At 36.8% G+C, this 16,622-nt stretch overlaps 1 protein-coding gene across 1 annotated transcript in view; it reads left to right on the top strand.

Annotated features, from left to right (window-relative positions):
• LOC146461483 (uncharacterized) overlaps positions 1-16,622 on the top strand; it is a 135,634-nt gene that overhangs the window by 106,234 nt on the left and 12,778 nt on the right. Inside the window, exons 10-11 of the mRNA XM_085086917.1 lie at positions 11,141-11,498; positions 12,492-12,629. Coding sequence (XP_084943043.1) covers positions 11,141-11,498; positions 12,492-12,629 — 496 coding nt within the window. The remainder of the gene's footprint in view (positions 1-11,140; positions 11,499-12,491; positions 12,630-16,622) is intronic.

The raw sequence follows: 16,622 nt of genomic DNA, 5'->3' as shown, positions 1-16,622 counted from the left end.
AGCCAGAAATCCACTGAACGAGAGGTAAAGAGGAATAAAATTACCCAGCCCTGTGTTTATGCAAGAATGATTAAAAAAGTATTATGAGCGACTAAGAACTAATACTGCTAATATGCATTAAACACACCAGCGTTAAGACTGCCCACAGTTACAACTTTAAACTGTTAATTACAACGACAGGAAAATTACAAATTCAAAATGACCAGCAGCCTGTTGGCACGATAGCTCAATTGAAAGAGCGCAGCACCCGTATCGCAGAGGTCATGCGATTTTTGTGCAGGCTTTATTTTCTAAAAAATATTACTTCCACTGATCACTTCAACTCGACGGAATTTACGAATTCGAAAAGGACCAGCTCCCAGTTCAATTGATATCTCAACTGGCAGAGACCTGCACGAGTATCGCGAGGTCTTGCGTTCGAATCCCGTTCAAACTTGACTTTTCTCAGGCTTTCTTTGTGCAGCCACTTGGGATGCGTATATAACCTATTTATTCATTGACATAAGCACACTGGAAAAAATCCGAGTTGTCCTAGCGGACAGAAGCCGAACATATAATTTTCCAGTTCACATTGATTCTACCACTGAGCTATTGGAGACTTTGGGTGTAGGCTATCAAATTAGGTTTATGTGACAAACATCCTGCATCCTGCTAGGATTTGAATTTCGCTGTGTGGGATATGCGCAATCAAAGAAATGTGATGAAAAAATGGGAGAGGTAACATTTTGTCAGTGAGGTGACATAAAGGCATAGTCGGAGAAAGAAAATCCCAGTTCTCCCAACAGGACAAAGGGTCTATCACGTTCTAGTTGGCTAGTTCGGATGTTCAACCAATGGGCTATACCAGAATCGTAGGAGTTAGACCATTAAACTAGGTTCCTGTGACAAATAACGAACATTTAATATAACAGATCAATGACAGCCTTCTAGAGTTACCAACGACTGCAGTAACTACCAACGACCATTAACGACTACTGACAAAATCCATAAAGAATTCCTGAAAACTTAAGTTATACACCAACGGTAACTGTTAACAGCTAACAACAAGTATTAATTAGTAACAAATCTGCTTGACAGCTACCCTCAGAAAGTGACACCATGCTACCTGATAACTATAATGCTATTTTCAAGTGCGACTCACTTGCGACTCGTCTAAGCAATTTGGTTGGTTTGGGGTTTGTACCGCATAATACTGTTAACAATTAGGGTTTTCAAGAAACAGCTAATAATGACTAGGAACAGCTATTGACGGATAAGCCAACTTTAAAGGGGTTTTCCAAAAGACGAGATGTGTGAACTGGCTATTAATTGACTCTAGGCTTGCACTTTTGAGAAGAATGAATGATAAAATACTCGCTTCTTTCTGGTGCAATTTTTTCAAAGATAACACGACCCTTTTTAATTTAATCGTTAACCTGTTGGGACACTTTTAGGGATAACTGTAAGTTATCTTGACATCTGCAATGCTTTAATTTAATTAACACAGAAACGAGCTGTGCCGGCTGCCGTAGCAAAAGTTGGAACGGATGTAGTAACGGATGTCATAAAGCAAGCTGTTGATAAGCAAATGCAGATCATAGCAGAAGCACAGGAAAAAGCAGAAGCGTTCGTCGGGAAAAAGGTATCTTTTAACAAAGCTATTGGAGTTTTTATTCCTACAGACACGTTTTCAATACATACGTCTCCAACAATGGTTTGAAAAACGCTTTTGTTCATTACAGAAAAGTTTTGTTAACAGAGGAACGTCTCAAACAACGATATAAATTTTGTCCGCATTCACTTGTCAACCGCAGAAATTTTTCGATTGTTCATTTGTCGTCGTAATCGTTTATGTAAAAGATATTCCGATCCAATGAATTTTTACTAGATTTTGGAAGGAGAAAATGGCTAATAAAAGATTAGTTTTTCATCCAAACCACACATAATCATATATTTCTAGAAAGAAGACGAGATGAAACATTTTGAAGATGTAAACATTATGTTGTTAATTATTAACTAGTCTGGGTAGTCATTTTAGATCAAACTGTACACCATATATGTAAGCGCGCCTATAGGCGTCTTGAGGGGTCAAATTAATGATCATGAAACCTTTGTGATAAGACTCTTATAAATGCTATCAAAAGGCAAGAGAATCAATGAAACTTTTTCTGGTATTCTTGAAAATCCACAAAAAGTCGGCTAGAGAAAATTATAATCAAGCAATAGATGGAGCCCGAGACGAAAGGAGGAAGGAAGGGGGGACTAAGGTAAAATACTGACAGGGAAATTGTAAATTATTAGCCGCAAAAAAGTCATAGTGGGATAGACCCTAGCCAAAAAAGTCCAGTGACCCAGAACGTAACCTCAAAAAAGTTCCATCGGAAAACAGTGACCCCTAATGTGATTGCCGTTTGGCATAAATTTGAGTTTTCGCTTCACTTGTCAACCCCCCCATCCCCCTCCAAAAAAAATTAAAAAAATTAAAAGTAACCACAAAGTTTCTAGCCCCCCAAAACACTAATTTCAAACTGAAAAGATGTTTTTGCACATTCCTGTCACTTATCAACTAGAGGGGAACGGAGAAATTCGATAAAATTATTCTAGAATCGTCAAAACAATGCTTAACACTGATTCAGTATTTTTTTAATGATGGATGTCCGTTTTCGATATGTGTTCAAACGCGTTTTTGCGCGTGGTCACGTCACCGATGACGTAATTTCACTAAATTTGATTTGAATTATATTTTTATGGCAAGTGTTGTTATCTTGTGGTGTGGCATCCTCTTTGGCTTGAAATTGACATTTGGCATTTGAATTTGGCATTTGCAATTTTACAGGTGTAAAGTATTTTGGAAAGGTTCTTGTTATAGTTATACATTACTTTTATAATTATCATTTTAAAGGATGCCTGTTCACTTCATAAACATTGTTCAAAGCTTCCGTGACATTTAGTTAGAAATTGGTTAAAACAGAGGTACAAAATTGTCCTTAAGGAATAGCTTTAAATGAGTGGCACAAAAATGACAAAATCAACACATGTCGTCTACTTTCAGTTGGAGTTGAATATTGAGCCTGAGAAGGGTTGGCAAACAGAGAGCATGTTTGCACCTGCTGGTATGCATATTGACGCTGAGTATACTAACAAAGAAGAAAAGAAAGAAACGAGTCAAGGGGAGCCACCATTTACGTATCCCATGGGAGTTGGAGGTGTCATGATGAACGGATGTTATGGTTCAAACTATCAGAAAGGCGATCCTTGTTATGCTGCTAAGAGGTTCTCATCCATTTGTTCTGTAAGTGAATTTTAACATGTCTAAGCTTGAGTTAATACTCTGATAATAATTTGTCTTACTGAAAACATCTTGAAACTTGCTCTAGCTTTTTTTTGAAACAGAAGTTAAAACAACAGGACATACTAATTGAAAGGCCCTAGAATAAGGCAATCCAGTGACACCATAGTAAAAGGTTAGGGTCTGAAAATTAAGGATGATAGGACATTTCATTTATGAAAATAGTTATTAATTGATTTAATTTCCAGAATGGAGGTACTTTTTGAGAGCCCGTGTGGGGAGTGGCTTAATTAAAATTTCATGGTGTCTACAACAAATGTTCGTATTTGGCGTTGGAATTAAAATAATCTAAAAGCACGATGTAGGACTAGATATACAGGGTAACAGCAAACCTTGGGGACCAGCCCACCATGGATTTATACTCCAAGAAAAATACTCCTATCCTAATCGTTTATGTTCCTCTATCTTTATTCAGGCACTTTTTGAACGATATTATGTGAGTGCACAAGCAAAATTTTGGTTTTTATTACAAACGGAAACATCATAGTCCAACTTTGCTACAAATAAGGTCAATTTGAAGCAGAACAAAAGTGTTCAACAAAATGATAAAAAACAGATACGACATTGAATTAATGTCATCACATTAACCTGGTAATCTTTATTTTGCTTTATATGAAGAATCTTATCGAAGGTGCTACTTTTGTCGGGGTCGGATTTGATGGAAGGGGCGATTATAGCCCTGATTCTCGAAAGATGAGCATTGTGCAGAGAGCTTGTAGCAGATTTGCGAAGTAAGTATATTCATGGTTGGAACCTTTTCATAAAATCACAAAGTCTTAGATATGAAAAGGGATTGGAAAGCATCTTGTTACTCTTGTGATCCTTCATTTGTAAACATTAAATTAACAAAAGGGGAAATGTAATAAAACATCCAGTCTTTAAAAAACTGGTTTAGATATATGTGATGGGGGTGGTCATAGTTTGAATTTGCCGACATCCGCACAAGATCTAGTCCCGTATTTTCGTATGCTGATCCCTAGAAGAAATATCATTTCATTATATTCAAGAAATCTAATACACGAATTTTAATTTTTAGGTTTGATGGCGCCGCCGTCCCTGACACCATGAACGTGCATGGCGTCTATGATACGGGCACCTCAATGCACAGCTTCTACAGTCGACAAGAGTACCAGAAGTTTCTACAACGGCAAGCAGGAATGTCAGGATCGCTTTTCGGTTTTTACGCCGGGGTAAAAAAGGCCTGGGGAAGCTCCGAAGTCAGAGGATCAGAGAAATACATGTCTCTTCTTTCCATTGATGTTGATAGGTGAGTAAAAATATGTGCATTTTCAGTTCGAGTCAATTAAAAGTTTATTTTTTATCATGTCTTTGAATTGACTCTGATTACCCCCACTGCATAGAATGGATAGACCTGTCGAGCTGGGGGTGATTGCTAACACTTGTACACTCCCAAACTTAACCCCTGAGTCTTCGTGATATTCGAAATGGCTCAAGGCAGCCAAGTCCCTGGGACAAGCGTGCAAAATACTTCATAAATCATGGAGCGTGTCCCATTTTCTTTGCCTCCTTCCGCCATCTTGAATATTGAGAAAATCCTAGGGAGGCACATCGTGCACCCAAGCCAAGCTTCCACATATACATACTAATCCCTGATACGTGTATCTAGCGCAGAACCTGACTGCTTCAGTATCTAAGTCTTTCCCCCATAATCAGGTATACAAAGCTGGCCGTTCAGGGTGCCAAGCCACCTAGTGTTAGCTTCTTAGCAACAAGGGCTGTGACTATTTTACAAGATATTACATTTTTCTCTTGACAGTAGAAATCGCTGTCTGGCTAACACAAGGTGCTTGTTTTGGCCTCGGACCAACCTCCTGGTTGAAAGTCCGCTCAGAAATTCACTTAGTGAAGTGATTCAAGGCATATCTACTCACAACTTTTCTTTTTACCGCAGCAGATGTCTGCCTCCCTAATTTTTTTGTTGATCATGACCGAGTTAAAATGCCCTTGTACTTTTAAGTACTTTTAAAGATATTTTATAACTGTTTCGTCAAGGATAACGGGGATGGTACTGTGTAACGTGAAAAAATGTTCAATATCTCCCAAGACCATTCCTTGCGTCTTGAAAAATCAATGAAAGTTGATAATGGTCTGTTTTACCTTTGATAAAATCAAAAGTTTACTTAGCGTTGTAGGAGGATTTCTTGAGCAAGAAAATGTTGCTCATATTTACTTTCAACACAGTTATCGCCAAAAATCGAACCATTTCGATGGAATAGCCCCTGAATTTTATGTAGTTTGCATGGTTACAGTGATTTTTCCACGTTCAAAAAAGTAATTCACGTAATTTCGTATGAATGGGAAATTATGTCAGGTGCTAGAATTTGAATTCAAGCTGTATATGGCCTGTCGAATACAAAAACCTAATTCGTCTCGATAATTGCAGGTATGAGATCTATCTAGACGAAGTCAAGCCAAAAGATCTCAGAGTGAACTTTCTTCGGGAGTTCATGGACCTTCCAATATTCTATCTGGCTCCCGGCGCTGCCATCAAGTTTCGTAAGTATCTTCTTCTTTGCTTATCAATTTTTAAATTATTATTTTTATTTCTGGAAATTAATAGCAACATCATGCTTTTGCATGTGACTTATTGGCTGTGCACACACGGCTTTAAGGGTGTAATTATATTTTTTATAACATCCATTTTGAAATCACTGGTGATCCTTGCAATCTGATTGGCTCTCAACAGTGCGATTTATTCACGTATCGCACCATTTTTTGCTCTAAATCGCATCCTTTTTTTAGCCAATCAAAATGAAAATGAAATAATGATAACCAATAAAATTTCATGGCTTAGCTGCACTAACCAATCAGATTGCAGAAGAATATAGGGAAAAAAAGAGTCATTTGTGGGAAATTTGGCAATTTCTGTTGTCCAAATCCCCGGAAAACCTTCGATAAAAATGACCTGAACCAGATTTCAGAGCCCAGCGGTTTTCGCGAAAACATAGGTTTGGTGGGGTGCCCATTCTCGTGGGCTCACAAACCTGGTTCCTGTCCTTGTTATTTGAGGATTTTCCAAATTCCTTGTTTCCAGATAAAAATGGATGAATTCAACTACTTATACGTTTTTTAAACGACGACAGTGATCTTGCGGCTGAAGAATTACTGGCAGATGATTTTCCCACTTTTGCTGTCAGTTTTAATCAAACAGTCGCTGACTTTTCTCCAAATATTGCTTCAGTTCCGCACGGTCTCGAGTCCACCGGAGGCAAAACCAAAACAACAAAAACGCAACGAGACTTCAAGATTTCCTGTAGTTTTAAACGAAGATTTCGAAAAGCTCAAGTCTGTTGAAGCAAAAAATAAATACTTGGCGCTCGACAAAACAGTGGATGAACATTTTTAATTCGTGCCGACTAACAAGAAGGTTACGAACCACAGCATGAGAAAGATTACGAACCACAGCATGAGAAAAACACTCGTCGCCAAACTGAAGAAATCCGGTCAGTCGCGCCATGTCATCTGTGAAATCACGGACCATTCACGGGAATCTTCTTTGGATGACTACGACGAAATTGACGAAAGTCAGACAAAGGAACTTTCTCACATAACAAGTGGATTCAGCAAAGCTTCAAGCCAAAATAATGCAAGCGAATCCTCAAAAGTCAGCCAAAACACTGCAAATGGGGTCGCCTCAAATCAAGCGATTGCCGTCAAACAACAAGCTCCTCTGTCATCTATTCCCCATATCCAACAACAGAGCCAAATGTACCAGGCAATGGGTTTCAATCCTGTATTTCAGCCTGCTGGATTTCCAGGATTCCAACCCTGTTTTGCTTCCTAGTATATGGCAGCTTAACCTTGCGCCAGCAGTTCAGCTCCTGTTCCATCACAAAATTACTCGGGTTGTACGTTCAATTTCAGTTACTCCAAAGAAGCCCAGAAGTCTCCAAAACCACAGAAAATGCGAAGGGCTTACATAATTAAGTCAGACGATGAGGACTAAGTTTAGTAGTGGAAATGTTTTAGAGATATTTAAAATGGCTCTGATCTGCTGTGGCTTGACATCTTTGAATAACTGATCAAAAACTGTTTTACGCACCAGTGAGTTCTGTCAGATGACATTATTTGCATAAATATGATAGCGTTTCCAGTTTCACTTTTTTAAAAACCGGGTTTCCTGAAGTGGATAAATAAATATCAATATTGACAAACAAACTGTGTGATTTCAAAATGGGTGTAATAAAGTGGTATTATATAGTAATTGAACTGAGCGAAAGTGCAATTTTGGTCTGATATCATACTTGTGATTTCAAATCAAACTCGCGCTCGTGCACGCTAGTTCGATTTCGAAATCACGCGTATGATTTCAGACCAAATTGCACTTTCGCTCAGTTCAATTACTATTATAAATAGAAGATTCCTACGATACCATACGATATTGATTATAGTTCTTTTTTTATATATAGTACCTCGCGTAACTTAGAAAGACACTACATACATACGACACATTATATGAGTTAGTCACTTGGGTCTTTGCAGGATTCCCCAGATATCCAGCACTTATTGTGGGTTTTGCGACAGTCCGGAACTCGGACTTTCTGGCAGGAAAAAAAAGTACAAACACCCCATTTAAAAGAAAAGGGAAGGAAAAAGACACATAAACAGCCACTAAAAAACAACGCAAAGATCCAAATAAAAATTATTCTAATGTTGTCTTCAACACCACTGGGAATCAGAAATTTCACAAAAAATGACTTTGCCCGTTTGGGTGTACCTTAAAGAGGTGAAAATCAAACAGATTTTGTTCGTTATAATTTTAGCAAATATGCGCTACGTGATTTACTTTACCGAAACATGTGCGGTTTAGATAATTTTTAGGTTTGCCTGTTGTTTTGTTTTAATAACTTTATGTTATTATAATTTTTCCTTCGTTGTTTAGATGGTTTTCTAAAGACTGGGAAAAATTAAATAATGTAAAACGTGACGTTTCTGGGCCAAAATATTTTTGCATGTCAAAATTAAAATGCAGATAATTTTCATATCCTTTAATTTTCTCCAAGCTTCTTTATTCAGTTATCCTCTTTTCCATTCCGTGAAAATGATCACGTAACCCACATAGTTCTAAAATACAGCTATTGTGGTTCATAAACATTTTTTTTTACAGAAAACTTTATTCTTCGTTGGGGAACACACTACATAAAGTCAGCGAAATTTGGCGGCCGACTTCAAATTTTCAAAACAATGGAAGGTAGTCAAGTCTCCAGCAAAGAGGAGTTCAGTCGAGTCATGGAAGTTGGTTACAAAACTCTTTTTGGAAGTTTTTACGCCAAGGATGAAAGCAAGGGCGGTAACAGTGCCAAAAGTCAATCAAAAGCGTCATCAACTTCTATTAGCGTAGAAGGAGGAGACCAAAAAATTGCTGCTATCGTCGCAGATTTCAACTCTCCCACTATAAAATATGACTTAACGCAATGGTTAGGCTCAATTCCTAACTTTCCAAAGCCTTTCAAGTTTATGGTAGCGCCAATCACCGATCTTTTAAAGTTCAACCCTTCATCCCTGTTTACTGATGAAGAGAGAGACTGGGGATGTGAAGCACATACTGCTGACATGAAGCAAGATCCAGAGACAAATGATCACTACTATGAAATCAAAGTCAATGGAACAATAATAAAGAAGTTTTGTCCATACAAGGACCGTGACATTTTGGTTAACTTGATCGACAAGAGGAGGAATGGTCTGGAAAGAGCAATTGCAGTCTACATGGAGGAGGTAAGACATTATAAAGGTTATCATGCTCTTGTACATTCAAAAACTAATTATGAAATAGCATTCTCATTTTGTTCGATATCAAATGCTTCTCGCACTGAATAGTGACAGTTGCCTTGCAGATATTTCTTGCTCTTAAGACAAACATTAGCTCGCGAAGGATGAAACTTTCCAAGAGGCAACCATCAGCCAATAGTTCGAAGAAAGACACGATATTGTTTTATTGTCCAGCACTACATTTATTCACACAAAAGTTAGTGAGACTAGCATTTCTGGAACCAGATTTGACTTTAACGGGAAAAAAAGACAGGACAACCTAATGATAAAGATATAAAATAGAACAACAAATGGAAGGTCAGTATTCGCAACGAGTGATATCCACCGGGGCCCTTTTCGCCTCGTGGACACTGTGTGTTGGAAGTGTTTTTGCGGCCTCCGAGATTGACCACTTTCACGTCGCGTAATAAATTTAAGCTATTTAGAATCAACTGAGTTGTAATCTGTAATAGTCTATAAGAGGTTATTTTCTCTACGGTATCAATACATCTCGTTGATCAGGTAATTTATGTTTTCTTTATATTCCACCTCCGAAAATGTAGGGTCCTATTTCTGCCTCTGATATCACCCTTCCTGCTGGGAAACCTGGATGTCAGACAGAAAACTACAATTTTCAAAAAAAAGCAGGCAAGCCAAGCTGGAAAGAGATGGCCGATAATGGAGCCACTTTTCTGGTTATCTTCAACACAAACGAAGATCTGCTATCGGGATCATTTAATGGCCCAGTGGATTTATCTTCTCATAAGGAGAAATATGTGAGGTATTTCAAAGGTGAATGGCTTGTTGGTGACAGTCGGGAGAACATTAACTACATGACAGGTTGTAACCAAGGCAACCTAGAAGACAAAAAGATTTGCATACTTGGATTGCTCTTAACGTACAATGAAGAGAGTGGTTTTCTCACACTCGCGAAGGAAGACCTCGAGTTTTCTAAGGAAAGCTTCCCGAAATTGACCGACAATATGATTGGTAAGCTGATAGGGCACGTAGAATGGCCATCTGACCACATCTTCCAACTGGACACGGTGGTTGGTTATCTCCCATGCAACGTGAAGTGGTCCAATGCACTACGTTTTGACCCAAGCAACGATGAAGGAAAATGTCTTCACTTTACAGCATCTTCACAAGGAACAATATTCGTCATATTTGCTGCAGTTCCAAATAACAAGGACACATGGTACTACGTCCAGATCTCTCCTTATGGTGTAGGGATTTTCAAGGTCAGTTTCTTTGCTAAAAATACAATTAAACTTTACACAAAAACTGTTTATTATAAAATAAAACGCAATATAAACAATTATCTTTTCCTCCCTTGTTTGTTATCGTTTATGGAGAGACCCATTGAGGAGGCTAAAAGGAGTGTGTAAGATATGTATGTCTGTCTGTATGCTAGATATTTTACTTCCCGTTTGAGGAATCCCCTCTGGGAGTCTAAGAAATGCAGGTTTATACAAAATAACACAAAGTAGCCTTCGTAGCCGTTTAAAAGCAATGGAAATATGGACTCTTTGGTTTGTAATCGATCGATCGATCAATCACTATTGAAAGATAGACGCTAGTTATGAAATTTAGATCATTGCATAGTGCGTTTTCAGAAAATCGATTCGCTCAACGGTCACAAAGCATCAGCCATTGTAAAAAACCCAAGAATAAGCCGCTATTAAATCGTCTTCTAGCCCTTATTGCAAGATAAAATTAAGGTCTGCCAATACTTTAGTTGTTTTTTAAAAAACAATTATATTACTCGCGCTGAATAAATATGAATGATTAAAGCCACCTATATTTTTAACTCATATCCAAAGCGCGATTATGCAAAGGGTTGCCAAACTGTCCACGGTGATGTTAAGCCCTTGGCCCTCATTGTACGAGGGAAACTTCCAAAGTAAGAAAATCTCTAATAATGCAATAACACTAATGACATAAGATAGAGGGATTACTATAATTCGGTAAAGCAAAATGAAATAATAACATTAAAACGTTTTTTTGTTGTAACTACCATAAATGTTGTCTAAACATTTTCAGTCTCAAAAGCTCATGGTTTCCACCGTTGATGTCAATGCAGTTGGCTTAGGCGCTGCCATACTCTACCAGTCCTACTTTGTCTGCCTGAAAGAGACTCCGAAAAGCACTGTGATTGAGTATGGGAAAAGCTTTAGTACGACTGAAAGTGGTGATGTCTATCTGACAATGATTGACAGAGATGACCCCTTATTTGTCCGTTTCTATTCATTTGGAAATGGAGAAAAGCCTTTGGAGGTAGTTGATGCACACATAGTGTCACGACGACTGACCAAAGCCGACTGCAGAGGAGACACCGTGCTTGATAAGAAAACAAACATGTGCGTGCAACACTGTCACGAATTGTGCGATCCTACTCAAGGTATTCCGTTCCTTTTTCATTGTTATTTCCTTTTTTTTTTTTTTTTCATTTTTGAGCAGACTTCTCCAACTCTTGTGACTTTTCCAAAAATTTTCTGGAAGCAATCTTGGGTCAAATGCGAAAGCGTGGCTTTTAATTGGGTTCTCACGGCAAAGATGAAAGGTATGCAAAAAGGCTTAGCGCTAGCTCTTCGTAAACTCGAACTTTTTGTTCGGAGATAAAAGAAAAAGGGTCCATAAACGAGAAACTAACTCATTTCAAGAACAAAATTTAACTTTGTGATCCATTTCATATAAAATTGAGGGATCGCTTTATCGACGCCGTATTTACGTACCACAACCCTAGCGCAACTGAACGTGTGAGGCGCGCGAAAACTGTGTTCAGTCACACTTAAATACGTCCGTGGGGTAACTTAATTAAGTCTTTGATAAGGTTTCAATTCTCCGATGGTAACAATAACACAGCGAAGTCTCGACCTTGCTCCTTCTGGAATGGTTCCATTCTCGTGGTCAATATGAAGGAAAAAAATTTACAAAACGTTAAGAACATAAGGGATAAAAGCTTTTCCAACTTGTTAAAGGAACCTAATATTGACTATACATAGGGCGAATCCATTAATTTTCCAGGATCCAATATTTACCTCAGACAATAAGTCCTGGTTAAGTAAAGCTAAAGGTTCGATAATGCAGACAGTAGCCGACCCGATTTACCCTAAAAACAATGTTCCTGCAGGTTTATAAAAGACGACAGTAGCAATAGAATCAAACTCTTGCAACGTTTGCCCTCAACAAAGGTATCGAGTTTCGTTCAAGAAAGATATCACTGTGTATTAAGACCTGTGAACACAGTGAGCAAACGTTGGTAGAAATTTATATCCTGTCATCTTTGTTGTATATAACTGTCGACTGGCAGATAAAATAACTGTTCTATAGACTCGGCCATTATATTACTTATCGCTGAATGGGGGACGTTTTCTTTATTTGGAATAAATAGGATGCCGGGGAGGCTCAAGTGATAAACCTCTGGCTACAAATTGTAATGCATGCCGGTATTTTAAGGATGCTGTCACTGGTGAATGTCTGAAGGAGTGTCCAGACGACTATGAGCAACAGGATGACAATACCTGCAAAAGTAAGATTGACCAGAACGCTTACCCATATTCAGCCTGGGAAGGCTGGGGAAATAATAATAATAATAATAATAGTAATAATAATAATAATAATAATAATAATAATAATAATAATAAGTTATAAAGCTACAATAATATTCTTATTTGCAATTAAGAATATCGTATCACGATCGTGTTCTGGCTAAACCAATTTGGAAATAATAATGTTATCAATATCTTTATGAAAAAAGTGATATTATGATCGTGTTCTAGCTAATGATAAGAATAAGAATAAGTCAGAATAAGAATAATTACAATAACAATAATAACAGTATGCTTGAGAGGTTCGCGAGCAACAAGGAGGATCCATCTAGAATTAACGGACATTGACTTTGACATCGAGAAAGGACGTGCAAATATTCGTTAAAAACATTGAGGACATATTTTTATTTCTTAGTTTTTCTTATTTTTTCTTGGTAGCCTTCCATTTGTTGCTGGTTTTTATTATTATTTTTTTAAGATTTTTATCTTTGTATATATTATTGATCGATCAACGTCTTCGAAAATTTTTTGTGTAGATATTCTTAGCATGAACTGCAGAATTATGAAGCGTTTTTCTTTTTTTTTCCGATACCGATATTTTTATCATTTTTCTGTATTTGTTGTTTGTTTTTCTACTAATAAAGTATGTTAATAATAATAATAATAATAATAATAATAAAAATAATAATAATAATAATAATAATAATAATAATAATAATAATAATAATAATAATGACATGCAAAAATTAACGATAAAAACATGCTGTTCTACCACGAACAGCATGGCGAAGTCCCGAAAGACCTACTGAGGCTGAAAAAGTGTAGAAATAAGTTCGATTGTTTGGTTAACGAGATGCTTTTCATCAGAGACCTAAAACCCACTCTGAACGTGCAAAACGACTCTATTCGCGCAAAAGTATTTACTTAATTAGCCATAAACACTATAGGCCAATTTATTGTTACACCTTGCCACAGACCCTGTAATTTTTCATTTCTCCTTGACAATGGCGTCATGAAGATAACGAAACGTCGGTTTTTATCGCTAATTTTTGCATGTCTCTGCATTACCAAATCTTATTAATAATAATAATAATAATAATAATAATAATAATAACAATAATAATAATAATACTATTATTATTATTATTATTATTTCATCAAGAAAATTGACGATAATAAAGCAGCATCACGTTTCGACGACTTCATGTCACGTCATGCTGTTTTATTACTAACCGTTAATTTTCTTGATAAAATGTTTCTCTTAATTGTTTATTATTATTACTATTATTATTATTATTATTATTATTATTATTATTATTATTATTATAAGTAACAGAATTTGGTAACTCGCGAATGCGAGTTATTTTGGATTGGTTATACGTCACTTCCGTCCGTCCGACCTCCGTACGCAATCCCACAATGCTAATGGGCCCGTGCCTAGTGTTTGTTTGGCGAGACACTCAACAGAATTTTGAATTGAAATCATTTTTCTCCGATCCGGTGCGACAAACGGATTTTTCCTCTTGAATTGAAACGTTTCGCTCACGAAACGTTGTAGAACGAACGAAAAAATCAGCAATGAAAAAAAGGACTAGTTATTCTCAGTAAAGGCGAGTATATTCTTGTGATTTTGTTGATAAAACTTTGCTGTTTTGCAAGATATGGTTTTTCTTGCAACGTTGAAACTGTCACTTATTTAACTTAAATAAGCTTAAGACTGCTAACTTCAAAGGAGTCTTTTGAGCTCATTCTTTGGGTCTATGTTCTTTATTTCCCGCCGAGTCAGTTTCTTTTCTTATGTTGTCCCATTTTTCTTCATTTAAGAAAATTTAATTCTTAGCTATAATTCTTCGCGCATATATTTCTAATTTTAGCATTTATTTGACAATCTTGGCAGAACAAAAATACTTAAAACAATAGCATATAACGGCAAAGATTTAGATGTGTGACTATTTTTCACTGAAAGTCTTTTCAAAGAACGTTAAAAGCGAATCTAAAATTTCAAGAAGTGTGATTTCATTTTCATCAAAACAAAGCTTACCCAAAACATTTATTCACTGTTTGTGCGAATTTTTCAAAGATTGTTGTTTTCTTTATTTTTGAACTGATTGCTTTGAATTATCACAGTTTGTTAATTTCCATTTATTACTCCAGGATATATTTGAACTCTATTTTATAGTTAGGCCCAGCCTGCTGAGGTTTACGTATGGCTTTCTTGATAAGCAAAATTTACTAGACAGTGACAGTGACACGCAGCGCACGTAGACTGTTCACAAACCGATTCGTCTCGATCAGTCTTAAAAACTGAAAATAATGATAAAAACCAAAAAAAAAAATTTGGGATACATTGAAAAAACTCTTGAACGTGAAGAAAACTACCGCAACTCGATAAATAGGCGATCGTCCTGAATATTTACCTACAGTGTACATAAGATTAATATTTTGATTTTTTTTTTAAGCGCAAACTCAAATAATCATGTACCTAAAAATGACAGTTCTGCTGAAATGCAAGCGAGCAAACAACCAAATTATTTAATTTTCTCGTAGCATACAAAAAAAAAAAAACTGACGAGAGAGTTGCCATTAGACACATGTAATTAAGAGAGAATACAATTTCAGTTCAGGAGCAAACTTACAACGATGAAACTAACACTTGTTGGCATTAATTGTTAAATTGCTTACCTACGCAGTGAAGCTTCCTACTGTTTGAAAAGTACAGGAACATATATCGATAAAAATAGGAAACGGTGCATCAAAAGAAGGAATTTGGAGAGTACTTTCTTCCACTGAATTTGACCTGCTCCTTCCTCCCATCAAAAGGACACTGTTATGTTCGGTTATCGTTTGTTAGAAGAAGTAGCGAGGCGAATGCACTAATGATCGCCATGACTGATTCCAGTTTCTCAGCCAAAGAAATATCAATCCAATCAAAGTTTTTAGCTTTGACTCAAATAATCTTTTGCTGTTTCTTGTAAAAGGCACGAAAACTTAACCTTTAGGATTTCCTTTCTAGCTGCAGCCACACTTGATTTCCATGTATTTTTGTTACAAACAATCTTTTTTAAAGCGTCGAAATCCAAAGAACCTCAAAGAACTCGTTGATTTTGGGTACAAAATGAAGAAAACAACAAAATGTAGAACTGGCGTGCTAAGCCAATGAGAAAAGAGTGTTTTCGCTGCTCGACCCATCATTTTACCTTCGATGAAAGGAAAATTAAGAAAAATTCCCTCTGTTACAACAAATCAGCATTCAGATAGTTTGCCCTCTGTACTACATTGTTATTGTTGACGAGCGGTTTGCTGCATATGCACAAAAACTATACGGTAATTGCAGAAAGGATGAGGAACTTGTGAGGTTATAACGTTCATAAGATAAGCAGATTTCGATAAATGCTATAAAAGAAATTGGAGCACAGGAGCGATGCTGTTCTGCTTCGGTCTTGAAAGTGAATAGTCACCTATCGGATAGATTTTGAGTAGTGTGAACAGAGAATCGAACTGAAGTCAACAACGTGGAACGAGGAATTAATTCCAGTGCAAAGATCGCGACATTGTTGAAGTTTTAAGCCAACTTATAGAACTTGACTTTTAGTTAAGTCACAGTACCTGATCAAAATCTGGTCAAAAAGTCAGATATGACAATCTTTTGTGCTGAGCATCTCGAGAAACGATGCACCACAAATATCAAAGACTCCAGTGAGCCAACTTGTGAATGTAGTAGTAAATAGTGGTAAGGTATAAAACATTGTTTGCATTGAATTTGTTTGGCCCAGGACTCGGAATATAGACGTTCATTCTTGTCACTGCAAAAACAGGCATATTTTGACCACATTCTTATTTTATTTAATATTTCGAAAATTATTCACAGGAGAGTAGAAAGTTATACATCATTTTAATCAGCAATGATGAGGCTTTACAGGGAAAAAAAGTTTGTCTCCAAAGGAGCTCACAATGTTTCACAAAAAAATATAATT

This window comes from Pavona decussata, unplaced genomic scaffold (assembly GCF_977016875.1).
Source record: "Pavona decussata unplaced genomic scaffold, jaPavDecu1.1 SCAFFOLD_198, whole genome shotgun sequence".
Classification (NCBI taxonomy): domain Eukaryota; kingdom Metazoa; phylum Cnidaria; class Anthozoa; order Scleractinia; family Agariciidae; genus Pavona; species Pavona decussata.
The sequence above is the reverse complement of the archived record's forward strand: the minus strand, read 5'-3'. Positions and strand labels throughout refer to the sequence as shown.